Source organism: Oryx dammah, unplaced genomic scaffold (assembly GCF_014754425.2).
Source record: "Oryx dammah isolate SB20612 unplaced genomic scaffold, SCBI_Odam_1.1 HiC_scaffold_3, whole genome shotgun sequence".
Classification (NCBI taxonomy): Eukaryota; Metazoa; Chordata; class Mammalia; order Artiodactyla; family Bovidae; genus Oryx; species Oryx dammah.
Genome location: NW_024070187.1, coordinates 62,788,496 through 62,816,380, shown reverse-complemented (window position 1 = coordinate 62,816,380; position 27,885 = coordinate 62,788,496). Strand labels below are relative to the sequence as shown.

The window sequence follows — 27,885 nt, the reverse complement described above, 5'->3', positions numbered from 1 at the left end:
TACACAACTCTAAATCATGTTTTATCAAAGTGACCAGGGAGAAAAAGAGTATGCTAAAAAAAAAAATCTGAAAAATACTTTTTGTACTACTACTAAAAGTAAAACTGTTTCCTAAAAAGTCAGAGGTTAAAGGGAAAAGAAAGTATCAAGCTGTACGAATACTTTTGTTGTTCAGTTGCTCAGCTGTGTCTGACTCTGCAACTCCATGGACTGTAGCACGCCAGGCTTCCCTGTCCTTTATTATCTCCCAGAGTTTGCTCAAACTCATGTCCATTGAGATAATGATGCCATGCAGCCATCTCATCCTGTCTTTCCCAGCATCAAGGTCTTTTACAGTAAGCACACAAGTAAGGCACAAATATTAAACAGCAGACACACAGTACATGCTATGTGCCAGGTACCAACTTCTAACTTTCCCCTGGCCATAATGGTATGACAGAACATCTCAGAAATTACATTAAAATAATACTGTCATTAGATCTCATAATCCATCTGATCTACCAGAGCTAGAAGAAATGAAGAAGATGGTTGGTTATGTAACTAGGACTAAGCCACATGTTACTTAACCTCTAGTCACAATTTTAAGTAAGTTGCCACTATCTCATAACAACCTTATATAAAATTTATTACTGATAGTCTTATCCTCATTCAATTCATTCAAGGTAAAGGACAAAAATCAGTGGCTAAATTATCTTGCTATAATACAATATGCCCTCTTGTTTATTTACTAAGAAGACATGCTTTGAAGTAAGACAGCCATTTACTTTGTGACCTTAACTAAGTTATTTAAAGCTTCAGTCTCAATTAGTCTCAGTTATGAAATCTAGACAATTATTACTGTCATTAATGGCAGTAGCTATTAATATGCTATTAATATCAAACCTCTATCCCTTTACATAAATGCATTTTAATTCTCAAAGCAGCTCATATCCTTAATTTATATGTAAACTATCTGGTTTCCAAATAACATTTGTAAAAATTTTATGAAAAACTAGATCACAGGTCTAAATACTGTTATTTAACTTTAATAACAGATTCATATATATCACCTAAATATATCCATCTAACAACCTTATTGTGGGATTGGAACAAGATCAAGTCTTTAAGTATGAGGCCATTTAGTATAAATATGCTTGAAAACTAGTAAGAATCACTTAACATTGACTATGTGTCATTTAGCCTTCTGAACATTTTAAACATAGTATTTAATACAGCCTATGAATAGTATAATTCTAATTTTACGAAAGAGTAAATAAAGAAAGGGTAAGTTGGTCAAGGTCACCTTGCCTAGTCAGTGGTAGAACAGAAATGTGAAATCAGGCAATATGGTTTCAGAATCTAAGTTCTTATCCACCCATTACTGTCTTTCAAAGAAAAGCCAAGAGCTTATTTAAAATTGAAAACCTTGAAGGTAACAAGCAAATTTTATAATTTTCATTCTGTTGTGTTCAACGTATTATAATTACTAAGGAAAATTAACATGAAATTAAAAGACACTCCTTGGAAGAAAAGTTATGACCAACCTAGACAGCATATTAAAAAGCAGAGACATTACTTTGCCAACAAAGGTCCATCTAGTCAAGGCTATGGTTTTTCCAGTGGTCATGTGTGGATGTGCGAGTTGGACTGTGAAGAAAGCTGAGCGCCGAAGAATTGATGCTTTTGAACTGTGGTGCTGGAAAAGACTCTTGAGAGTCCCTTGGACTGCAAGGAGATCCAACCAGTCCATTCTGAACGAAATCAGCCCTGGGATTTCTTTGGAAGGAATGATGCTAAGGCTGAAACCAGTACTTTGGCCACCTCATGTGAAGAGCTGCCTCACTGGAAAAGACTCTGATGCTGGGAGGGACTGGGTGCAGGAGGAGAAGGGGACAACAGAGGATGAGATGGCTGGATGGCATCACTGACTCAATGGACGTGACTCTGAGTGAACTCCGGGAGTTGGTGATGGACAGGGAGGCCTGGCGTGCTGCAATTCATGGGGTCTCAGAGTCGGACATGACTCGGTGACTGAACTGAACTGAAGGAAAATTAAAAGATACACAATTTTTAATTTATGAAAATTCCTTATATTTTCCCACCAATTATTTATCAGATTGTGTTTTCAGAACTTTTATAAAAGCATCTTTTGGAACTTCAACATTGCCAACTTTCCTGAGTTTTTTCTTTCCTTCTGCTTGTCTCTTCAAAAGCTTCATTTTTCGGGTAATATCACCACCATACTGAAAAACATTTTAAGAAATTGAAGTCCAAATCACTCCATAGAAATATAATCCTACAATTAATTAGAGATATCAATTAATTACAATTACAACTTTATAGTTATTATCCATGAAGCAGACACTTGGAAAGTTACCTCTAATTCCCTTCCTAGCAGATCCTAAATTTACTATTACTATCTTCTCAAAGAATGATAAGTGCTTTATTTGTTTTTGAAGGAGATGAAGATTCTCAAGGAAGCCCAATATTATATTATGCAAGTCAAGAAAAGCTATCAATCTCCTTACTGATTCAAGGCCTTGAAATTTTGGATTATATAGCTGTAGTCTAATACAGAAACTTGCATAGGCTTAAATGTGTCAGTCCCAATGTTAAAGATTTAGAAAAAGCATTTATCATTTAATTCTCATAATAACTAAGAATCTTTTTTAACAGAAGAAACAGCTAACTTCGCAAATTAATGTAGGAGAGATGGATTTCAATTTTAACTCCCATTGTAAGACAGTCATTGTTTTCAAATTCTTCCTTAAAAATCAAAACATCCTGATCATAACTGTTATGAAAACATTCTTAGGTAGTTGCATATAAGGAAATTTTAAAAAATAAGATAGGAAAATACTTAAGAATGTGAACAAAATGAATATGCAATCATTAAAGTCAAGCTGACATTTACCTATTTAAAAAGAAAACACAGATGAGATAAAAAGTACTATAAAAACCAACAGTGGAAACCCAAGGTATTTATACCCTCTCTGATTTTAAACTTACAAAATAGATAAAGAACACACGTAGATACATACACATTTTGCCAAAACATTTTTCCTATAGGCTTTCACACTGTAAAAGAGAAAATTTTCCTTAAGTACACAATGATAAAAGTACTTATTTTCAAAAACAATCCCCCCTTTACTAAAGTTACTAAGATTGGGTCATACTTATGTAAAATTGCCAAAAGACAATCATTAGATAGCTTACGTGCTCTTGTATTTCATGTATTTGGAATAAAACAGACAATTCAAAATGAATACCAACACAGATTTTATTAATTAAAAAAAACTTTGGGGATAGTCTCGAAGAGGCCAAAATAAAGACTGGTGTGACCTTGATGATGAAAATTTATATAAAGGCATTTCTAGTTCAATTTAAAAATATACTTTCAAAAATACTAAAATGGTTATTATCTCACTGCTGCTGCTGCTGCTGCTAAGTCGGTTCAGTCATGTCCGACTGTGCGACCCCATAGACAGCAGCCCGCCAGGCTCCCCCGTCCCTGGGATTCTCCCGGCAAGAATACTGCCTGCAGTGGGTTGCCATTTGCTCCAATGCATGAAAGTGAAAAGTGGAAGTGAAGTCGCTCAGTCGTGTCCAACTCTTAGCGACCTCATGGACTGCAGCCTACCAGGCTCCTGCCAATGGGATTTTCCAAGCAAGAGTACTGGAGTGGGTTGCCATTGTCTTCTCCAATTATCTCACCGCTGACTATTAAATGTGATAAAACAAACCATAAAAACTACAGAAATTCTGTAACCAGAAAATTGAGTGGGGTCACTGAATAAAATGAATGGAAATAAAATTCCTTAAACCATATACATTAGAGAAGTAACTGCAAATAATTATCACCCAAAAGTGTCATATAATTAATTCAAAGTAACAGTCATCACTTAAGTTAGTGGAATTAACAGATTAACATTTCTATAAGTAGGAATAAAGTTTAGGGCAATGTTAAGTTAAATTTTTTAATATTCTTTCATTTTTTATGTTTATCATTGCTAAAACCAACCAAGGAACAAAAATGAATTTCAACTCACGTTTCTCTTGCAATGATTTTACTTCCAAGGGCAGCTTGAATTGCTATCTCAAACAGCTGCCTAGGAAGAGAATCCTTCAGACGTTCACATATGGTTTTGCCAACAGAGTATGCTTTGTCTCTGAGACAGAAAAAAATGCAGCTATTCATATATCCTAAATAAAAGTAGTTTTCTAGTTAATATGCATAATCAATGTAAAGGTTATTAAGGAGGTACAAATAGAACTTGTTTATCATGTTGTTGTTTAATAGCTAAATTGTGTCCAATTCTGCGATCCCATGAACTGTAGCCCACCAGGCTCCTCTGTCCACGGAACTTCCCAGGCAAGAATACTGGAGTGGGTTCCCATTTCCTTCTCCAGAGGATCTTCCTGACCCAGGGATTGAACCCACATTTCCTGCATTGGCAGGTGGATTCTTTAATAAACACGACTTAATCTCTGAATCATATGTGACCTCTGACAGCAAAAATAACATGATCTCTTACAGAAAATCTAGAAAAACAGAGGATAAAAACCATTCTTAATGCCCTTCCCACCCACAGAATACCACTGTTAACATTCTAGAATATTTTTTAAACATATATCCATACTTATAGTTATTTTTCTGAATACATATATTTTTTACAGTTTCGATCACAGTGTTTGTGATATATTCTACCTTTTTACTTAATAGACATTTTTACACCACTAAATATTGCTCTACAATATACTTTTAATGGCTTAAAATAATAGGTTATTATATGGGTGTTCCATAATTTATTTTATCCAACCACTATTTCTTGAAATGGAAATTTTAAAAAAAATTTTTATTTCTCAATTCTAAGTCTACCATAGTTTAGAAAACATTTACTTTGTTGTATATGGTAAAGAAAACATGTCTTTCCATGCCACTATCCTTTTTGGCTATTTTAATTCTATTCTCTTGTCAACAGTTTGGTAAGAGAAGCATGAAAAAAGAAGGAAAAACTAGTACATGGAAATTAATTACACCTTTTAATTTTCAAAATACAGCTGTCAAATAAAAATGAGCAACCAATAATAAATGAAAAAGTAAAAAGAAATAGCAACTTTCACATTCTGTAATTAGTTACTATTCAACTTACTTGTGTACTACAGTTACTAGCTCTTCTACAATATTTCCATTCAGTAGAATATCCATTTTTACAAGTTCTGCAGTCTGGTAGCCTGCATCTTCGTAATCAAAACTAACAAAGAAAGATATCCAAGTTATACATAAACACTATATTTCCCAAGAGATTACATTTGTTTTTCTTTTCAAAATATCTTTTTCTACCTCCTCTGGTATCACTCCCCAAAAATCTAACTTTCAAATGAATTACATATAAATTTGAGATAAATGGGCTGATCTGATCACAGAAAGAACAAACTTCTGTATCTTTTTACATTTATGAAAACAGGTACAAAAATCAACATGCTCCACTGAGGGAAGGGAAAAAAACTGTTAAACCAGGCTAAGAAAGTACATCATTGAAAGAAATGTCACCTTCCCAAAGTTCCTTCCTAGAAGCTGGCTGGCTGTAGACAATGTATATACTAGTGAATGTATATAGAGTCTCAGACTCATGAGTTGGGTTTCTGTTAAGTTTTCTATTACCAGTTAAATAAATGCTAGGGCAGTGCTAAGTAGCCATTAATAAATGAGACTTCTGAATTTCATATATGGCTCTTTAGTATAAACCTTCACAGAGCATTTTTGATGATGAGTTAATACATATACCTAGAACATAAAAAGTGTTAAGAACAGAGCCTACCTAAGCACAATAAGCATTTAATAAGTGTCAACTATTTCTAACAATATGGTCAAAGCTTACAGTAATAATCAAAACAGACAGGTTTTACAAAACTAATGTCTGATGAGAAAGAAAATTTCAATTTTGCTCTCGAGTCTTTGCAGTTATGTATGAGAACATGTGTATTCCTACTGCCGTAATTCTAAAACAAACCAGTACCTATAGTTGCAAATGTTTAGCTTCGAAAGGTTTTCAGCAGGAACGTCACAAGGTGACACTGCTGCTGCTGCTGTCACCTCAGTCGTGTCCGACTCTGTGCGACCCCATAGATGGCAGCCCGCCAGGCTCCCTGTCCCTGGGAGTCTCCAGGCAAGAACACTGGAGTGGGTTGCCATTTCCTTCTCCAATGCATGAAAGTGAAAAGTGAAAGGGAAGTCACTCAGTCGTGTCTGATTCTTCGTGACCCCATGGACTGCAGCCTACCAGGCTCCTCCGTCCATGGGATTTTCCAGGCAAGAGTACTGGAGTGGGGCGCCACTGCCTTCTCTGAAGGTGACACTAATAGTCTCTTAAACCTGACTACTGTCTAAAGTGTTCCCCAAATCCTTTCTTTTTTCAATAAACATTAATCATATACTACACAAAGGTACCATGTTAAGTACTATGCAAAATATAAAGAGACAAGACAAAGACATAATCCTGAGATTTTCACTATGTTTACAGATTTAAATTTTTCTGTGCTTCCAAATTTTATAATTTCAATTTTTTTAGAATATGAAAAAATATCTTCATGTATTCCTGAACATAAGGGCTACTTAATTTTGGCAGTTGGAATTATTTTTAAATAGTTCAAAATAAGCCATGTTCTCTCAATGTGAAAGTTGTTTCCCAGCTAAAAGATTTTAAGACCACTTAACTCAGAAAGTGGTACCCAAATGCAAGCTAGAATTCACAGACTGTTGTTAACTATTATAAACTCTTAGTAATTATCCTTTTAATTATAGTAACTGTTTAACAGCATGCGGCCTCAATTCATTTTAAATTACATCGCTACCTATTTGCTCAAGGTCTTGTCTGAAAGAAGACATAAAAAAAAATTAGGTGACCAATTAGAAAAAATAACTGTATCATGAGTTATGCTGACTCGCTTCATCAAAAAGCTCATTTCACAAAGTGAACGTCCAGGTCACTGCAGCATGTTCTTCAAAATGCTGGGATTTTTCTTTGAATTTTAAGTATGCATGCACATTCATGTATGCATGTGTTTTACCAGATGTGAACATTCACTTTTCTGTCAACTTCCCCATTATATATTTCCTTTATATCCTAGTATATGCTATCCAGTAATGTAAGATTTTAGGACACTAGGGGCATCTAGTTATTTGCCCTAACAAAAAAAAAAAACACCCCCACAATGCTATACTCTTCCTTTAATTCTAACAGGCTATTCCTCCATGTACTTCTATGGGATAAGATAACAGGTTTCATGATGCAGACTACTTACTCCTAGGAAGACCAAGTTATTGAAGTGTTTACAAATATAGGGGCACACCTACCATTTCTCTAAACAAGCACTTCTATTTTCCAAATGTACACAGATACTCCTAGGATTATTTAACATTCAAATACATTTTAAAAGTGCCACTTAGGTCATAGTAGCTTTTTCAAATAACATGCAATTTTTAATCAACTTACAAGAGTACATTTCTTATGAAGAGGGCATGAAAATTTCTGTCACTATATCACCAAGATTAAGTAAGTGGAATACTAGTAAACACCTGCTGGTCAATACTGAAAAAAAAACTGTCCAGATATTTGAGTTTCCCATTAAATTTTTACCTAGCATATCCTGAAGACAGAGATTTCAAAGAATCATAAAAATCCACCACAATTTCATTCAAAGGGAAGAGATATTTAAGCATTACTCTATTTTGATCAATATACATCATATTCTTCTGAACTGCTCTTCGAGCCTGAAAAGGCAAGGAAAATGGCTTGAATGATAACTTATTCACATAATGATTTATTTAATAAATATAGACAGATGTCAATTATCAACTTTAAAGAGTGGGTAAAATGAAGGAATATTTCTTTAATGGTCCAATAAAAACAGCTGACAAATATTTATAATACAGGGAGAACCATTTTGTATTTCAATTATAATATACTTCCTACCAAAACTTTTAACGTTTTGTTTTTAATCAAATAAGTCTCTTCTTAAATTATACAATATTTCACTTAACAATAAATCAAATTAGCTACAGGTGGAGTCAAGTTCTGATTTCTTATTTTACAAATAAAAGAAATTTAGATCCACAGAAATTAAGCGACTAAAGTTACATCTTTTTTGGGACAAGACAATAAAAATTCAAGTCCACTAGTCATCACTTGAGAGTTCTTTCCAATATGTCAGGATATTTTAAATATGTACTTTCTCATGACTATATCAAATTTATGGATTAAATCATTTATTACAATGTGGCAAGAACTAAAGCAAAATGAGGAATACCTTTCAATCAAGTCTCTAAAGTGTTGTAATTATCTTTCAAATAATACCCAATTTCAAATAGTCAAAAAAGGTGAAAGGAAACTATATTTTTAGCTACTCAAGATGAAAAAAAGCATCAAATTTCTCTGCTTTAAGCTAAAATATAAATTCAAGATGATCAAAAATTCTGGCTCTGTTTTCTTATTTAAAAGTCAAAAGTACTGTAATTATATGTATGTATATCTAAACAGATAAAATATATGAAGATCTTTATGAAAATTTCTTTTGTTCAATTCAAAAACAGGCTCTGTAGAGACAAATCATTCAAAACCTAAGCTGGGTACCACTATTTGAGAAGACTAAAATGTACTTTTATATCAAACTGTATTACATTTATACCTGGCAAAGCATCATTATTTTCCCAGTATATTCATCTGGTGTGATAATGGTGCCCAAAACAACTGGCTCCAAATATTCTGTTACTTTTGACTTATCAGGGAACTGTGCAGGATTGATGATTGTAATCTCCTTTTCTCTGTATTCCTAAAAAATAAGAAAAGTCACCAATAGTTAAAAAGAAATCTTAGTAGTTACCATGTTTTTAAATTTGCTACTAACATAGGTTAGAATTTTTGTTATTAAATGTGTTGGAATTAATAAAAACCAAGAGAATTCCTAAAGGTTAGAATATTATCTTAACACACTTTAGATTAAAAAGAGAAAAACTCCCCAAAATATATTCTGATTATTGATATTTACTAAAATCATTTTATACACCACTTAGAAAAAATATGATATAAGAATACATTTCAATCTGTCCCATGTACGTCACTGTAATTAGTTTCCTAAGTTAATCTGTTGGAAAATATTTACAGATGCTAAAGTTAACATTTGTTTAAAACAAATATATTGTAACTTACATTGAATACAATATTGTTTCTACTGTTAACCTGAAATCTAAAACTTCCCACAACCGTATAGGAAAGAATGCTTTACTAATCATAAGATGAATTACTTATGCCCAAAATCACACTCTTATTTTTTGTGCTGAATTTAGAACAGTATTTTCAGAACTAATTATACTTTTTACTCTTAGTAACAGACTAGTGTTGATAATGTGGAGATTTCATCAGGTTAAGAAAAATATGCATAATTAGTTCTGAAGAAACTTGTCTATCATAAGTTAATTGAACTTTTATTACTATTAATCAAGAAATACTTAGTTTTAATAGCTAGTCAGCTACTGGTATACTAAAATGTGTCTCATATTCTGCATATACATACACACACATGTATTTATTTAGTTTTCTTATGTATGCTAGGTCACAACAGTACCTTTATCAATTTTGCTGATGAAAGAACAGCCTTATATGGAACAGTAGGGGTTGTCAAAATAACAGAGGCATTATATTCTTGTTCTAGTCGCTGGTTGAAAACTTCCATATGCAAAAGTCCAAGAAATCCTAACCTGAGGGAGAAAAAGCCAAACTCCAAAATGTTTATGTCCCATGGGCTCTATTTTCTTTGATTTGAATTACTATTTTGTGGGGGAAGGGTGGAATCAAGTCATTCAATCAATTCACATCATTATTAAAACCTAGCATAAATTCATTAAAAAAGATAAAATCTTCCATTGGGATTCTATTTAAAGTAGCTATAAAACTAATCCATACAATAAGCATCCACAGTGAGAAACAGGCAGACATGTTTTAGTTCATTTTACACTAATATGAACTGATCTTCAAAAATGGTCAAAACCAGTAAGCCATTTAAACTTTATTTTTCAATAAAAATGGAATCCTACAACATAATTGAAGCTTACCTCCAGCCAGCACCTAGAGCAAGGCTACTATCCCGATGAACCATCACACTGGAATCATTTAGTGTCAGTTTTTCTATAGCACTCTTCAGGTTATTATATTCAGACTGGTCTACAGGGTACATTCCTGGGGACACAGTGATTTCTAATTATTACCTGTGACACTCTGCCCAGAAAACCTAATATGCATTGCTGCAAAGTTCAAAATTAATCAGTTAGCTTTTAAATTACTTTCTGTATTTCACTGACCAAAATATTGGTTTGCTAAGAAAACTATGACTATTAAATTAAATTGGCTTCAAAGTATTTTGCAAGTTTTATAAACTTTGAATTTACCACTAGATTCATATTCAAAGTGATGTTTCTGCTTTTGCAAAAAGTATAGGAAAAACAAAAAAGAACAATGGGAATTACACCTAAAAAGAAAATACATCATCTTTATTTTCAAAACAAAAGTGCAAGATATCCCACAACCACAAAGAAAATCCCATTAGCAGATAAATAACAGGAAGAAATGGAAACAAAAACTGATTCATCAGTGTCTCTTTCACATCAAACCCAAGTCCTCACACCACTTAAGTCCTTCAAACGCTAAATGACTGACTGACTTTGTCTTAACAGGGGCATTAATATTAATTACAAATTAATATTTATAATTCCCAATGATATACAAAAGGGAGAAAACAAGGACTGGATACACAGCACAGAGTAATCTGATAACCTTCAGTCAGGTCTTCCTTTTTCAAATGCCTGTAATATCACACAGAAGTAACAGGTTCTGAAGTTAGGTATACATGAGGTGACACTCTTCTTTGCTATGCTGACACTAGCACAACAGTACAGTATTAAAGAAAGGCCAGCTAAGGGGAAGGTACTCAGAAAATGACTGATAATTAGTCATGAAAACACCCTATGCAGAAGAGTATTTCAAATATAACGACCTACTCCCTAGTGAAACAAGAAATAAATGCATATTACTGTGCTCCTCTAATTTATCAGAGGGCTTGTTTCAAACAGCTATTTTTTTTAAGTCCTTAAATTTAGGAGGAAATGATCTCCCATATAAAGCTGTATCATACATATATAATTAACTGGTATCTAAATATCATACCCACAAAAAAATTTTTAAAAACAGAGTAGCAGTTATTTAAACAGAAATTGATTATTTAAAGTGAGTATTCCTAATAATTATTATTTCTGCTTAGAATAAATTGGCCCTTATCCTTTGAATATGTGAGCTCCTCACCTGCAAATACCATTGGCTTCGCTGATTTAAACCCAGGCAAGGGTTCCACTGGTTGTTTATGTAAATATAATGTATCTCCTATTTGTGCTTCAGTGACATCTTTCATCCCAGCAATCAGATAGCCCACCTGTCCTGCATATCTAAATAAAATTATTACATGGAAATATTTACTATTTTAGTGTTTCATGTGCATACTCACAATTAGCTCTACTTCTCCAAGAAATGATTGCACTTTCCAAACAAAACCTCACCAAGCTGAAACTAGGTGCTGCATTCTAGTTAACTGTCTAATTCTCAGCTCTAAGAACTGTCAGCAAAAGAACATCCCAAGTCTTACAATCCATGACCAAGGACCTCTGCAACACAAGCCTAGGGATCTTCTTCATGACTCTGCCCATCTCTGCATATAAAACAATAGTGAAACTGATAGATACAGAAACATAAAACACTCCTTGTGATATTTAGTAGTGAATTATATTGCAAATGTCCTTTAAAAAAGGAAGAAAAAGCAAAAACAATGTTTTTAACCTAGCAAATAAAAATGTGAACTCTCTACAAATCTGATACCTATTTGATGTGCCTCTTACAGGAAAAGAGCAAATCCAAAGATTTCAGAGTTTTAGCTTTTGTTTTTTTAAAGCAAATTTCCTATATGATAATTTATATTTAGGATGAAATACAAAAATTATACTGAAGATGCAATAATGATCAATATATGTGACAGAATATAGACAGCCTTTGTACAGCACAGGGAATTATAGCTATTATCTGTAATAACTTTTGATGATGTATAATCTGTGAAAATACTGAATCACAATGCTGTATACCTGAAATTAACATGATACTGTAATGATCAACTATACTTAAGTAAATAAGAATACAGACAAACTGTAGAAATAGTTGAGTAAAATTACAATAAACCTTATGACTTTCAATTACATTAAAAAATGACAAAATAGTGGTAGTTTTAGACATACAACATTAAGTTATCAAGTAAGACCTGGTTCAATCTTAAATTTGACAAATGAAGAAATAAAGACCTTAGAAAACTATTTTGCCCAAGGTAATCGATGTTATTAGTATCTATAGAGTACTGATGGAAGAGGCACTCAATAAATACTTTATAAGTGAACTCAGAACTCAGTTTTATAAGGTACACTGCTATGCTAATCTCATGTCATAAATTCTAGTTAATCAAAGTTTTACCATGAATTCCACACTAAACAAAATAATTATCAAGTTTTCTTCACTATTCTATGCTGAAAATCTAACTACATCAAAAGATTGATACCAAGTATGGATATGCATGAGAGAACTATCTCTTTCACTGTCAAATCAAATATATCAATGTTGGACCCAGTCGCAACTAAAAAATAAAATCAGTTATGGCCAAAAAGAATAAAAAACACATCAAATTCCTACTGTCCCTCACCCATGAGATTCTGAAAGAGCATTCACTACATAGCTGCATTAAACAATCAAGTTTTGTTTTTTGTTTTTTTCCTAAATTACCAAATTAGGATCATCCTAAACACACCAAATTAAGAAAATCAGCAACAAAAACACATACCGAGTGTCTTTTAATTACTAATGCAGATTACTTACAGTTTATGAGTTGGCTGCTCATTAGGATTCAGAACTCCTACTTCATTAACTTCATATGTCTTTTGAGTGTGTGCAGATACAATTTTATCTCCTTTCGAAACCATTCCATCAAATAATGCTACATTGGCAATCACACCCCTATACTGGTCAAAGGTGGAGTCAAATACCAAAGCTCTCAGGGGATTTCTGCAGTGCGCTTTAGGGCTATTAAAAATAAGTAAAGAACAAATACTAATAATTTAAAATTAAATAATAAATAAAAATCTTAACAAAATGCCTAACTCAAATATTATGTTTAATTTACTCTATCTAGTACTTGACAGCCCAAATAAAAGGACCTTTCTGTAAGGTATAATGCCTATATTTATATTCATTTTAATTCACTCTTGAGCTTTAAGTACATTTTGTTAGTTGCTCAGTTATGTCCAACTCTGCAACCCCATGGACTATAGCCCATCAGGCTCCTCTGTCCATTGAATTCTCCAGCAAGAATACTGGAGTGGGTAGCCACTTCCTTCTCCTGGGGATCTTCCTGACCCAGGAATGGAAGCCAGCTCTCCTGCACTGCAGGCAGATTCTTTACCACCTGAGCCACCAGGAAAACCCTAAATACATTTTAAATAACCATTTTTAAACTATTTATGAAATGGATGAAATATATTTGTTCAGGATTAAAACAAAAACAATAATTACCAATGTATTCAAGTCTGTTACAATAATTAAGAGATCCCTATTATCTTTTTTTTTCTATCTGTATTTGCCTTCTATGTGTTACTAGATATAAATTTAAAATGTATTCTCACTGACCACCAAGAGTATATTTGTCATAACAACTAAGTTAAAATAACAGATCAAACTGATGGACTTTTACTATTAAAGATAAACAAATAGTATACACAGAGCAGCAGAATACTTACAAGGGTATCCTTTTGATGACTGCATCAAGAACACTTTCAACATTCGTTCCAAGTTTAGCAGAAATCTGAAAATATGTATGTGAAACAAACACTTAAGACTACTTTTCTATCCTGTGACTGTATGATTAGAAAAAAGAAACAACTCTAAAAGTCATCAATTTGCTTGAAAACCTTGGTAAAAGGAAGCACACACCATATTATCTATTGACAACTGCCCTTCCATTACAGTTAGGTGGATTCTCTAGATTTCTCTACAAAAGCATTCTGACTGTGGTACTGAAAGAGCACTGGACTAAGAGTTCAAAATATCTGGGTTATAATTATGACTCTACTTGTAATACATGACTTTAGCCAATACATGTTTTCTTCAAGCTTCAAGTTCTTCATCGACAAAGTGATTATTCATATTTTACATAAACCTCAAGGCTGCTGTGTGAATAAACAATATATGTGGATGGCATACAGCTAAGGCTAACTGTAAGGTATAGTACCACTCTTGTTCTTACACTGTAAAGGCAGCCAAAACACTCAAAACATGCTCATCTGACTCACCTTTGCCATTACCAGTAATTGAACTATCTCTGAAATCTTTATTCAAACTCAGTTCCCTGAATTCTTCCTCTTGCCCTTCAAAGTCCCTCTAGATCAGAGTTTCTCAACTCAGCACTAAGGACACTTTGACCTGGATAACTCTTTGTTTGGGGGGCTGTTCTATGCGCTCACTGCAAGATGCATAACAGCATCCATGGATTCTCAGCCGCTCACTATTCCCCAGCGTGACAACAGAAAAGGTCTTCATACATTGCCAAATGTTTCCTGAGAGGCAAAACTACTTCCTAATAAGAATGATGCTTTAGACTCTAGTACACTCTTTGCAACAATCCTTTAAGATCACAATTTCTAATTTATTGAATGGACTTTTTTTTCATTATCTATGTTGCCCCCCTGCCTCTCTTCCCAGCTGAGACTCCAAGGGCCCACTATTTGTAATCATTCCATTCAACTACTTTCTATTCTCTATCATAAGCATTTGGTATTAATAAAAACTTAACTGCAACTGCATCCAACTATGTGCCTTTTCTATGCTTATAATCAGAGCAGCTCAACATTACTGGAGAACAGTCAAGTAACTGGTCTGGTTGGTTTCTGTAAGTTCATGACACAGATCTCAATGTGCAGTTAAGATTTGCTGGCTGTCCAAGGACACATCCTTTACTAAATTCACATTAACACTAATTAAGATAATTCACACCACCTTCCTTTTCAATCTATACACTTTCCCTGTGGCCAATTCACTCTCATTTGATAACATCGCCTCTTACTTCATTCAAGGAAACAGAAGATATCAAAAACTCCTTTATTCAAATATACAAATCCATCTGCACTATATACATAACCTCTTTGCCTTCTCTCCTGCTACAATTTGTTTTCCCACCTTTCTGAAAACCCAATCCTCACACCCTTATCTTCTGAATCCTACTCTAATCCTTCTCAAATTCTTACTAATTACACTCTACAAATGTAGAATGGTTTCTAGGATCTCTTTTCTACTTATATTTTCTCCCTAGGAAATGGCATCCATTCCCATGGCCTCAATGCCACATACACACTATGACTTAAATATCTGACTCTACCCTCTCCACAAATGCCAAAATTGTGTAGATTTAAAGCTGGTTTTAGAAAAGGCAGAGGAACCAGAGATCAAATTGCCAACATCCACTGGATCATGGAAAAAGCAAGAGAGTTCCAGAAAAACATCTATTTCTGCTTTATTGACTATGCCAAAGCCTTTGACTGTGTGGATCACAATAAACTGTGGGAAACTCTGAAAGAGATGGGAATACCAGACCACCTGACCTGCCCCTTGTGAAACCTATATGCAGGTCAGGAAGAAACAGTTAGAACTGGACATGGAACAACAGACTGGTTCCAAATAGGAAACGGAGTACGTCAAGGCTATATATTGTCACCCTGCTTATTTAATTTCTATGCAGAGTACATCATGAGAAAAGCTGGGCTGGAGGAAGCACAAGCTGGAATCAAGGTTGCCAGGAGAAATATCAATAACCTCAGATATGCAAATGACACCACTCTTATGGCAGAAAGTGAAGAGAACTAAAGAGCCTCTTGATGAAAGTGAAAGAGGAGAGTGAAAAAGCTGCCTTAAAGCTCACCATTCAGAAAACTAAGATCATGGCATCTGGGCCCATCACTTCACGGCAAATAAATGGAGAAACAGTGGAAACAGTGTCAGACTTTATTTTGGGGGGCTCCAAAATCACTGCAGATGGTGACTGCAGACATGAAATTAAAAGACACTTGCTCCTTTGAAAAGTTATGACCAACCTAGACAGCATATTAAAAAGCAGACATTAATCACTTTGCCAACAGAGGTCCATCTAGTCAAGGCTATGGTTTTTCCAGTAGTCATATATGGGTGTGAGAGTTGGACTATAAAGAAAGCTGAGTCTCAAAGAATTGATGCTTTTGAACTGTGGTGTTGAAGACTCTTGAGAATCCCTTGGACTGCAAGGAGATCCAACCAGTCCATCCTAAAGGAGATCAGTCCTGGGTGTTCATTGGAAGGACTGATGTTGAAGCTGAAACTCTAATACTTTGGCCATCTGATGCAAAAAAATTGACTCATTGGAAAAGATCCTGATGCTGGAAAGGATTGGAGGCAGGAGGAGGGGACGACAGAGGATGAGATGGTTGGATGGCATCACCAACTCAATGGACATGAGTTTGGGTAAACTCCGGGAGTTGGTGATGAACATGGAGGCCTGGCGTGCTGCAGTCCATGGGGTCCCATAGAGTCAGACAGGAGTGAACGACTGAACTGAACACATAACACACCAGCAAAATCTACCATATCCACAAAACACACATCAAATTTGGCCACTTATTAAAATATTGGCATCACATACTTAGCCACCACCATTTTGCCCCTGGACTACTACTGCAAACTGGTTGCCCTGTATCTTTTCTTACCCTTTTCTAATCCATTCTCTGAATGATCAGTTTTCCTCTCTTGCTTTATAATCCTTTCATTATCTTAAAAGTTTTCAAACTCTTTAGCACAGCAAGAATCCCAGAATAACTTGACCCCTGCCTCTCCCTACAAAGCCATCTCATCTAACTTGCCTTCTTTCTGTTCCTTAAACATGTCAAATCTTCACAAACATTCCAAGCCTTTACACTTGCTCTTTGCTCTTTCAGAAATTATTTCTCCCCATTCTTTTTTTCCTTCAAGTCTCAATTCATCAAAGAAAAATTCCCTAAGTTACTCTGCATCATAGCTCTTCTCTAAGAAGAAGACTTTTTCATTGTTAGGTATGGTAATTCTACCTGGAACAATACAGTCTGTTGAATGTTCCTTGAAAACATTGGTCTCATTCACTAATTACTATACTTCCTTCTTTTTTTATTTAATGAGTGCCTCCCCAAGTAGAATATAAAAACAACGAGACAGATGTCTTGCCTGTACTGTTCACTGCTTCATCCCTAGCTGGCACACACCAAATTAAGTGTATGAATGAATTTTCAGCTAAATATACTTTAACATAATTCCAGTCATGATACCATAATTTCAGGACTGCCTTACAGAGGTCCCTCTTAATAAAAAACATTAAATTCTATGTATGTATCCAAGGAAAAAAAATTATTGCTTTTTCCAAGTTGTATATAACCAACCAATGTGTTAAAGCTTAAAAAACAAGCAAAAAATCCACTTCATCAGCTGAAACTTGCTTTTTTAAAAGTTAAACAAGCCTGAAAATAAAAGCTAAACATTATTACACTGATATACTTACTACACAAGCATGTAGAATAGCACAGTTTAGCTATGGCTATTTAACAATCACTGCAGATACTGACCGCAGCCATGAAATTAAACGACACTTGCTCCTTGGAAGAAAAGCTATGACCAACCTAGACAGCATATTAAAAAGCAGAGACATTACTTTGCCGACAAAGGGCTGTCTAATCAAAGTTATGGTTTTTCCAATAGTCAAGTATGTATGTGAGAGTTGAACTATAAAGAAAGCTGAGCACCAAAGAATTGATATTTTGAACTGTAGTGTTAGAGAAGACTCTTGGGAGTCCCTTGGGCTGCAAAGAAATCATACCAGTCAATCCTAAAGGAAAGAAGTACTGAATATTCACTGGAAGGACTGATGCTGAAGCTGAAACTCCAATACTTTGGCCACATGATGCGAAGAACTGATTTATTGGAAAAGACCCTTATGCTGGGAAAGATTGAAGGCAGGAGGACAAGGGGACGACAGAGGATAAGATGGCTGGATGGCATCAGCGACTCGATGGATGTGAGTTGGAGTAAGCTCTGGGAGTTGGTGATGGACAGGGAAGGCTGATGTGCTGCAGTCCATGGGGTTGCAAAGAGTCAGACACAACTGAGTGACTGAGCTGAACTAATTTAACACTCAACTATCATTTAAAAGGTAGATTTAAAAATCTTAATTTAAAATATTATCAACTTTGATTTACATTATAGTTCTAAGAATGATATCTACGATGCCTTGAAATTAGTCTGACCCTACTCTTCAAGGAAAATATTTCCATAGAGGCAAATGGCATATAAGAAATAATATTACAAAGAGTTGCAAAAGACCTACATTTTAGTCCTGGCACATTAGCTAATTAGATCTATAAAGTGATAAAATCTTTCAGTTTTCATCCTTTCAACTGTATCATAAGAGAAATTTCTATCTGTCCTAACCATGTAGTAAGGATTTTTGGCAAAGATCAAGCGAAATATCAGTGAAAAGGACTTTGTAAAACTATAATATTATAATTACACAATATAATAATGATATGCTATCAAATACTATGAAGTTTTACTTAAGCCAATTACCTGAGAGTTTGGAAAGTAAAATCAAGTCTTCTAAAAAAAAAATTTACCTTAATACATTCATCACCTGGAATATCAAACACCTTTTCAATTTGTTTTTCAACCCTTTCAGGATCAGCATTCTTCAAATCTATCTTAAAAGAAAAAAATCACTACGTCTTAATATAATGTAATTAAAATGTATTACATATTAATATTTGGAGACAGACGCATACTTGCTTTTGAACTAACTGACCTCTTAACAATTTTATTTTCAAAAGTATTGAAAGAAAAATAATGACAAAAAGGTAATAAAATTTTAACACTCATGGCCACTGAAATTAGAAGGCAGACAGCAAAGCAAGCAAGAAATTGAGGTCATTAGCTACTCAGAGCCGAAGAGATCAATAACAACATCATGTACACTGATTTTATGTGTTATATATAACTTATAACAACAAACTGCCTTTCTTTGCTCCCTTTAAACCTATCTTCAATATCAAAAAATAAAACTGAATGCAAAGCAGATTTTTAATTAAGATTCTTGATTTATTAATTTTAAAATATAAAAGTTAAGCTTTATCAACACTGTTCTCAGTTTAGCACTTAACTGTTAAGCGTCCTGTGTTACACTGTTTCATCCTACTTCATAATGTCCTTTTCTTTTCCTCTACAGTTTAGTTTAACAGACTATTTGGCCTGCCCTGCCCTTTCCTACAGAAACAGCCCCCCCATCACTCCACGTAATTCAGGGAGACTATCTTCTCAACTACATGTCAGGGTAGAGGAGTTAAGAGTTGCAATTTTATCATATGCAATTCAAAGAAATCCCAATATACAACTGACCTTGAATAATAAAGAGTTTCAACTGCATGGGCCCACTTATCTGCAGATTTTTTTCAATAAATATGTAAAACTACACTTGTAGAATATCAGGTGCAAGACTTGTATTGAGGTGGATAGCTTATTCCTAACAAAGGCATAAGTGATATTTAACATAAAATTAATAATGTGCTGGCTTTCAGTTTTATAACTTTGTTTTCAAAGAATTACATTACCATTCAGTATGTCTCTCATAATTAGAGAAACTCAATATCAGCCTATAATTACAGATAAACATTTTTTACTGTAACAATGTTTCCAATACTGTTATGAACGTGACTATAATATTGTATACTATAAAAACTTTAATGAATCTTTCCTTAGTGTATACACTAGGTTACCATGAAGCAATCACATAATGTCATAGCATAAAGCAATATTTCCGCTTCATTGTTATCAATGCATCAATCATTTACCTGTAAATAAATGTGAAGTTCCTTTTCACGTTATCTTTTAATTGTTGACGTTTAGTGTCAGTAATACATATAACATCTATGGTGTTTTGTTATCACATAAGACAATACTGATGTGAGTATTGAGGGATGATTCACCTTATAAAAGATGATGTAAACTCAGGGTATTGATAAACAGAGTACTGTAAATGTATTTTTTCCCCTTTATGATTTGATTAGCATTTTCTCTACCTTATTGTAAGAACACTATATACAATACATATAATATACAAAGTATGTGTTAACAGCCTGTTTAAGTTATTGGTAAGATTGTAGTCAATAAGAGGATATTAGTAGTTAAGTCTGTGTGAAGTCAAAAGTTACATGCAGATTTTTGACTGCACAGGGGTTTTGCGTCAAACTCCATGATGTTCAATAGTCAATTCCATTTAATAAATACCTGAAGATTTTCATATAAAAAATAGTACAAGTGATACTCAAACACTAAATTTACTTTTAGAAAGTAAAATAATAAATGGCACTGTTGTGCTACCAAATTACCTTGTTTATAACTGGAATTATTGATAGCTGTGCTTCAAAGGCAAGAAAAAAATTCGCTACCGTTTGGGCTTGAATACCCTATGAAGAACAGCAGACAAGAAGACACAAAACACTAAGATAATCATTCTATTATCTATCACAAAAGCTGAAATTTAAGACCATTCCACACATCTTCATCAAAAGCAAAAGTACAAGGCAAACTATGGTATCTATACTTCTATGCATCTGGATCATTCGCTATGAAAATTCCTTTCAGTTCTAGAAACATTTTTTAGAGGGTACTGTGTTAAGCTTTGGAAACAAAGCAGTAATACATGGATCCTTAAGGACCTCAAAGCCTCCTAAAGGACTATGAGACATATTTTATAAAGCCAAGTATATGTATATTAAGGTAGAGATTGACTGTCCTTGACAGGATTAGGGAGGATTTAACACAACAAAAAAATCCTTGGGTTTTGAATGAAGAGTCCATGAAAATTGAAGTATATCAAAAGCTTACTATAAATAGTATATCATGGCTCTTATACTTTCACCTCAGTATGTTTTCATGGTTATGTTCACAACAGAGAACTTGGTAATGTTATTGACATGTTTCTTTAAATGTAGCATTTCTCAAATTATTACCTTAAAAACACCCAAAATGACATCAAAGATAGACTTTCTAGTTCTGCTAAAACTGAAACCACAGATTAAGAAGTGCTTAAAACTGGGGGGGTTTTTTTGGTAGGATGCATATATGACATACTTCAAAAATCTTTTGAACCATTCCTCTGATCAGCTTAAAAATTTTAAAGGATGAATTAGTCAATTTCACAGGCCATTTTAGTGTAATAAAACTTAAAATTAACAAGACTAAATTGTAATTTTGGTTAAATAATAAAGTAATTCTTACTTTCTTCAAACACAAAAATTCTATTTCAAAACATCTTAAGAAAAATCTTGGAACAACAAAATAGCATATCACATCATATAAAATTAAATGTACCTACCTCATTTGCATCAACCACAAGTAAAACACCTTGGCAAGCAGAGAGTGACCTGGATACTTCATAACTAAAATCAACATGACCCTGAGAAACAAAAAATATTAAAACCTCTAAATGTTAAAGAGTTTAAATGTTTCTTAGGGAGAGGCATTTTGGCAAATCTACTGACTCCACTGAATAAAAAGTTATTAAGCTTCTTTTTAGCCTGTTCTTGTGAAATAATTTCACTAATCTAAGAACACAGAGGGAAAAAAAAAAAGCAAAGTGAAGTGTTTAATGTTCAGTTTAAAAACTGAAAAAGAGGATTTGCTTATACTATTAATACAAAGCTGACTTTAACAAAAGAGACAAAATTGATATTAAAACTTACTGGTGTATCGATAAGATTTAAAAGATACTGCTTTCCTTCGTAGTTATAGAAGAGAGATGCTGTCTGTGCTTTAACAGTGATTCCTCTTTCTCGTTCCACTTGCAATTTATCAAGAACTTGTTTATTATTTTCTGTTTTATCAATTGCCCCTAAAAATAGAAATGTGTATTGATATTTCTATAAGCATTTAAAAATAGACAATGCTGCATATAAACTTAAAACCAAAATTTTAAAAAACATAGTAAAAGTATGCTAGTAAAAGTAACTATCAATTACTCATTGCCATTAATTAGGTGTAGACTATAAAACGAAAATACCTGTTAGTTCCAGGAGCCTGTCTGCTAAAGTACTTTTGCCATGATCCACATGTGCAATGATACTGAAATTTCTAATGTTTTCAACAGGAAAGCAAGACATATCAATTTTTTCCTAAAAAAGGGGAAGGAAATATTACATTTATGAGTATAAATTGTCTACAATATGAAACAAGTACACTAAATAAAAGGCTACTCTTTTAGTCTTCTTAAAACAACTTTATTTATAGCATTCATATTGTTTATATTATTTCTCTGACAGTAAAGAGATGTATGGTTAGTCATATTACAAGCCATGGATTACAACAGGGCCCATCAAATACATTAGTTTTACTGACAAAGGCTATATGACCATATACAGACCATATGGCTAAATAAAAGTCCCTTATAATATTTTCACCATTTCAAAGGCCACTGAGGAGCTGAATGTATTTTCACAAATGGAGAACACAAGATACTTAGAACTCCTCTACAGCCTTAGAGCACCTGGTCTAACAAAATTTCTTGAAATAAAAAAAGCTACAGAGAAGCTGAAAGAAAAAAAAATTTTTTTTGGCCCCCATCACATATTTAATCAACAGAGTCAGGTCTACTTAGAAATTTTTGCTTCTAACAGAGCCTTCAAAAGTTAATTTAGATGACTTTGTTACTTAACAACTTCTCTGGAGAGAGAAGGGGAAAAAATTATATTATCAGGAAAAAAAGGCTCACTTTTCACTTAAATTTTTAAAGTACCTTAAAAAGTTAATTTGTGATTGGAAAAATTATATTATCTGGAAAAAAAGGCTCACTTTCCACTTAAATTTTTAAAGTACTTTAAAAAGTTAATTTGTGATTTTCAGTTGCACATAGAATATGTCATTTTTTTGGACCCAGAAACTTTCACTTTTCCAATCAAATTTATATCGCATGAGAAAAAAAAAAGTGAAATTACAACGAAATACAGAATTTTCATGAGGTTGTTTCCTTTTTTTATTCCAGTAAGCGCTTCAATACAAGTGCAACTATACCTGAAAGATATTCTGCAAAAATCTAAACCTGAATTGTCTGCCCTGTGATTTTTCCATCCATCATTCAAAAGGTACTGCACAGTTTTTAGTCTTACAATTGCAACATAAATCCATTCTACAGGCATTTTAGAAAAGAGTAAAACTGAATAATGATAGTCTTTTTCTTTCTCCAGTTACTCATAACTTTCATTCAAGTACTTAGCTGCCTAAACTGTTTCTCTTCACAATTGTAACGAAGTATAGTTTTAGGGTCGCTGAAGCTTCCCAGGTGGCGCCAGTGGTAAAGAATCCTGCCAGCGTAAGAAACACAAGAAACGCGGTTTCCATGCCTTGTTCAGCAAGATCCCATGGAGTAGGAAATGGCAACCTACTGCAGGATTCTTGCCAGGAAAATTCTGTGGACAGAAAAGGTGGCGGGCTCCGTGGGACCGCAGAGTCGGTCGTGACTGAGGGGCAAAAAGCCCCACCTCCTCCAACCACGGGGACAGAATGAGCACGCGTCTGCTGAGTTAAGAGGAAATAATAAAGAGAAGCTAAGGCATACCCAGCACCTCTTAGATTCTAGGTATTGAACTAAAAGTTCTATGCCTCAGTTCGCGCAAGTCTCACAGCCACTCAACGTTTTTTTATAAGCATCTCATTCAACAAACGAAGAAACAGAGAAAGGTCAGGTAACTTGCCTAGGTCACGTGGCTAAAAAGTGGCAAGAAAATGGAACTAGAAGCTTCCTCAATACGCTTTTAAAACTAAATACATGCTGAGAACAATCCCTCGCATAAACAAAGATCCTGATATTACCAATGAGGACACGACTTGTCCAAGGTCACACTGCTGAGCGCTGTGGTCCGAAACGGAAGCGCACCCCCGCGCTCCGAGCCCCGCCTCCCTCACAACAGTGCAACCTGCATTCACAAGTAGTCAGTACTAGGAAGCCCTCACAAATTGACCAGGAGCACCCTCCTTAGGTTTAAAACGTGAATGACAAGAGAGACTCAAGGCGGTCACCTTGCGGTCTGCAGAGCTGTAGCACCGGTCCGGAGCCCTGGACTCGGCTGCAGTCCCCCGGGCCGGCGCGAGGTGAGGCCAGAGAAGCCCCTTACGCGCCGCCTCGGTGACCCAGGCCGCGAGCGCGCGTCCGCGCCACCAACCCTGACCTGCAAGCGTCCACATTCCCCTGCGCAGCGGAGGCGTCAGGAGAAGGTCCCGGGACGCAATGGCGCCATCACCCCAGCCTCCGGTTTCTTCAAAACTGCCCCCTCGCTAAGAGCTGGCGGACAGGATTCAAACACACTTCGGCCACCCGCGGAAAAAATGTGAGGAGCCAACACTCCACATCTAGCTGCAGGGACCAGACGACCGAGAACAGCGCCGCTCGCCGACGTTTGCACGACGCATTACGTCGTGACGTCTGCATACGTCAGCGTGAAGCTGGAAGAAGTCACTTGAGCGAAGGCAATGGCAACCTACTCCAGTACTCTTGCCTGGAAAATCCCACGGATGGAGGAGTCTGGTAGGCTGCAGTACATGGGGTCGCTAAGAGTCAGACATGACTGATCGACTTCACTTTAGCGCGGTGCGAGCTATCCTCTTACCAGAAGGTTGCTTTTTAACCAACTGCCAGATGGCAAAATACTAGAGTAATTTTTAAAATTACTGCTGCATTCCCCATGTTGCCTGCAACATTGCTAATGTTGAAGTGCATCTGAATGGAAACGGGCAGTAAAATTGATAGCAATAATATATCCCAGGGCTTCCCTGGTAGTTCACTGGAGACTCTGCCGGCTAATGCATCGGAGGCGTGTTCCATCCCTGTGTTGGGAAGCTTCCCCAGAGAAGGAAATGGTAACCCACTCCATTATTCATGCCTGGGAAATCCGTTGGACAGAGGAGCCTGGTGGGCTACAGTCCATGGGTTCACAAAAGAGTCAGACATGACTTAGCAACTAAACAACAATGTATCCTAGGAAAAATTGGGCCGGAAGTGAAGGTGGAAAAAAGTTGCATCCTGAAAGTCCTGGAGTTTTCGTGACCTTTGGGTTAACCAATTAAACAATGTTTACCTTGCAGGGGAGAGCGTTCTGGCTAAGGATAAAGATAAGAGATAAGACGACAGTATCTAGTGTCGCCCAGCGCCACCCCCCCCACCCCCCGCCCCATGTTCTTTTTTTTTGCAATATTCAGGGTAAAAAGCGGCAACTGTTGAGTTCACCATTATATTGTTTCTAGTTCATTTAGAGGACTGCTGTATATATTAAAACAGTAACTGTACATGACAATTTGCTACTCTCTTTGTTAGAGAGTGAACTTAAGAACCACCTTGAAATGTATTGAGCACAATCATTCCTAATATAGTTCATATAAGTTAGTTGCCTGAAACTTCAATAAGTTGCTTATTATCCTTAGTGATTTTCACCATGTCCTCACACCTCTATTATATCCATAACATTTTTCTTTAAATCAATTTACCTCTTACACTTGAATGGGTTTCTTTTAAAAGAAGGGGAAAAAATGTATTATTTTCTGTAAGTGGAAAAAGAGCTGTTAGCTGTCACAAATTTAAAAGTAAAAATAAGTATAATTAATAAAAAATGTGATTCAGTTTCAATAGATGTTACCTGACAAAGGCTCAGAATCTTTCTTGATTAAAACTGGAAATTAACAAACATTAAGGAATTTGAAAACACAGCACCAAAATGAGAGTTTTCTTCTTGACATAATCAGAAGTATTGAAATAAAATTGAAAGAATTTTCTCTGTATGGTTCAGTGTCCTTAGTGTCAGTCTGTGTCTCACCAGAATTATCTTGGTACCTTCACTACTCCCACACTTTGGGAATACTGCAGTATGTTAGGTAGTTGACATTATACTCCTAGATCCACAGATGAAACATATATTTACTAAAAAAAAAAAATACTGAACATCACTGTGTCATGTAACGTGCTAGATGTGGAAACTCAGACAAATTAGACAAATTGTCTGAAATTGTATAATAGGTAAATGGAAAAAAATTTATGTTTGAATCCAGATTATTAAAAATCAAAGCTCAAACCTCTATAATACCTTTGATAACACAAAATGATTTAGCATTGAACCTAGGAATAAAGAGGAAGTGGAATCATTGAAGTTTCAGAGTTGAGGTTTCATTTTTTTTCCCCTGGGCCTTGAAGGTTATAAAGTTTTTCTGAAAGAGATAACTGGAGCCTAATCAAGCAGAGTGATCATTTCCAGCATAATTGCACATACTATATATACACTTTGTATATATCAACTCATTTAATCCTTATAGAGATCGCTAATGCAGGTACTCTTATGATTCTTTCTGTAGTACACATATCTGAGGAAAAAATATGGCGCTAGCTTTTTAAGTAACTGCCTGTCGTACATTTAGTTACTGGCCTCCGCATCAACACCCTTAACATGCCCCAAAAGCTCTGCTGAGTGAGCATAAATGAGTAAAAAGGTATGACATATTGAGTTAATACTGAGAAAAGGAACACGGCCAGAATTTGGAACAGTGGCATTTTACTTGAGGCAAGGATTTCTGAAGAGCACACATAATTAAAAACTCACATAAGCCAAGGCTTATTTCCCCATACAATGAATGTTTAATAGGGAAGCTACAGTCTTGCATAGTACACTAAACCACAGCTGTTTTGTTTATGCTTTTAAAGGCATTTAAAGGGTCTATTTGTTTGCTAAGTCTATAATAACAAAGCACTGTAGACTGGGTGGCATAAACAAATTTATTTTCTCACAATTCTGGAGGCTACAAGTTCAAGATCAATGTGTCAGCAGTGTTAGTTTCTTCTGAGGCCTCCCTCCTTTGCTTATGAATGAGCATCCTCTTTCTGTGTCTTCACATGGTCTTTTCTCAATACCTGTCCTTTCTTTATCTCTTCTGATAGGGGTATCAGTTGTACTAGATTTGGGCCCACTCTAATGACCATTTTTTAACTTAATTACCTGTTTAAAGACTTTATTATTTTTTAATGAAAATAAATTTGCAGGAGACTTGGAAAATACAGAACAAAGTTACATATAGTTCCACTGTATATTACAATTATTTCTTAAGCAGATAAATTAAGATTTTTAGTTGGAGTTTTAATATCAAACTCTCTAAAATTAATATAATGAAAATACAGAAAAGTAGAAAGATACAGTAAACCCAAAAATACTATGAATGAATTAAACATAAAGATTTATACAGTTTTCACACAACAGTAGGATACAAATTCTATTTAAGTTCCCATAGACTGTAAACTAGGAGACACTGGAACATATCCAGGGATGTAAAACCAGGCACAAATATTTGATTGTCTAAAGTTATTGAGATCATACAGAATCTGTTCTCATATCACTTGGTATTATTTTAGAGCTCAATATCAAAAAATATTTTAAAATAACCCACATATTTTCAAGTGCAGTGTGACTTTTACCAAGAGAAATCTTTAACTAAGCTATTGAAATCTCAATAAAGTTAGAAGACTGAAAAAACAGAGAGTGTGATTGCAGAGAAGGAAACCATTTAAATGAGAAATTAATATCAAAATGAGAAATTAATATCAAAAATACTTTAAAAATCCCGTGTATTTGGAAATTATGTCCACTTTTAAATGATAGCTGTGTCTAAGATGCCACAAGGAAATAGAAAATATTTGTAATAGAAT

General features: G+C 34.7%; 1 protein-coding gene across 8 annotated transcripts; it reads right to left on the bottom strand.

Moving 5' to 3' along the window:
• Positions 1–86: 86 nt before the first annotated feature.
• Positions 87–24,629, bottom strand: GUF1 (GTP binding elongation factor GUF1). Of its 8 annotated transcripts, none has more exons than XR_005720691.1 (17): positions 24,225–24,604; positions 22,213–22,324; positions 21,896–22,044; positions 21,529–21,609; positions 20,540–20,617; positions 18,776–18,859; positions 13,856–13,920; positions 12,939–13,142; positions 11,334–11,473; positions 10,091–10,214; positions 9,604–9,736; positions 8,668–8,811; positions 7,620–7,753; positions 5,133–5,234; positions 4,029–4,521; positions 3,021–3,057; positions 87–2,222 (listed from the first exon to the last, which is right to left on the bottom strand). XR_005720691.1 is itself a non-coding variant. In XM_040238122.1 (17 exons), exons 1-17 carry the CDS (start codon positions 24,387–24,389, stop codon positions 2,085–2,087), a joined length of 2,010 nt encoding a protein of 669 aa, XP_040094056.1. In that variant the 5' UTR covers positions 24,390–24,629; the 3' UTR covers positions 2,047–2,084. The 8 variants fall into 8 exon arrangements, 6 of the variants coding, with proteins under 6 accessions (XP_040094056.1, XP_040094057.1, XP_040094058.1 ...); XM_040238122.1 differs by having other exon boundaries at positions 2,047–2,222; positions 4,029–4,148; positions 24,225–24,629; XM_040238123.1 differs by having other exon boundaries at positions 2,047–2,222; positions 2,989–3,057; positions 4,029–4,148; positions 24,225–24,602.
• Positions 24,630–27,885: the final 3,256 nt, after the last annotated feature.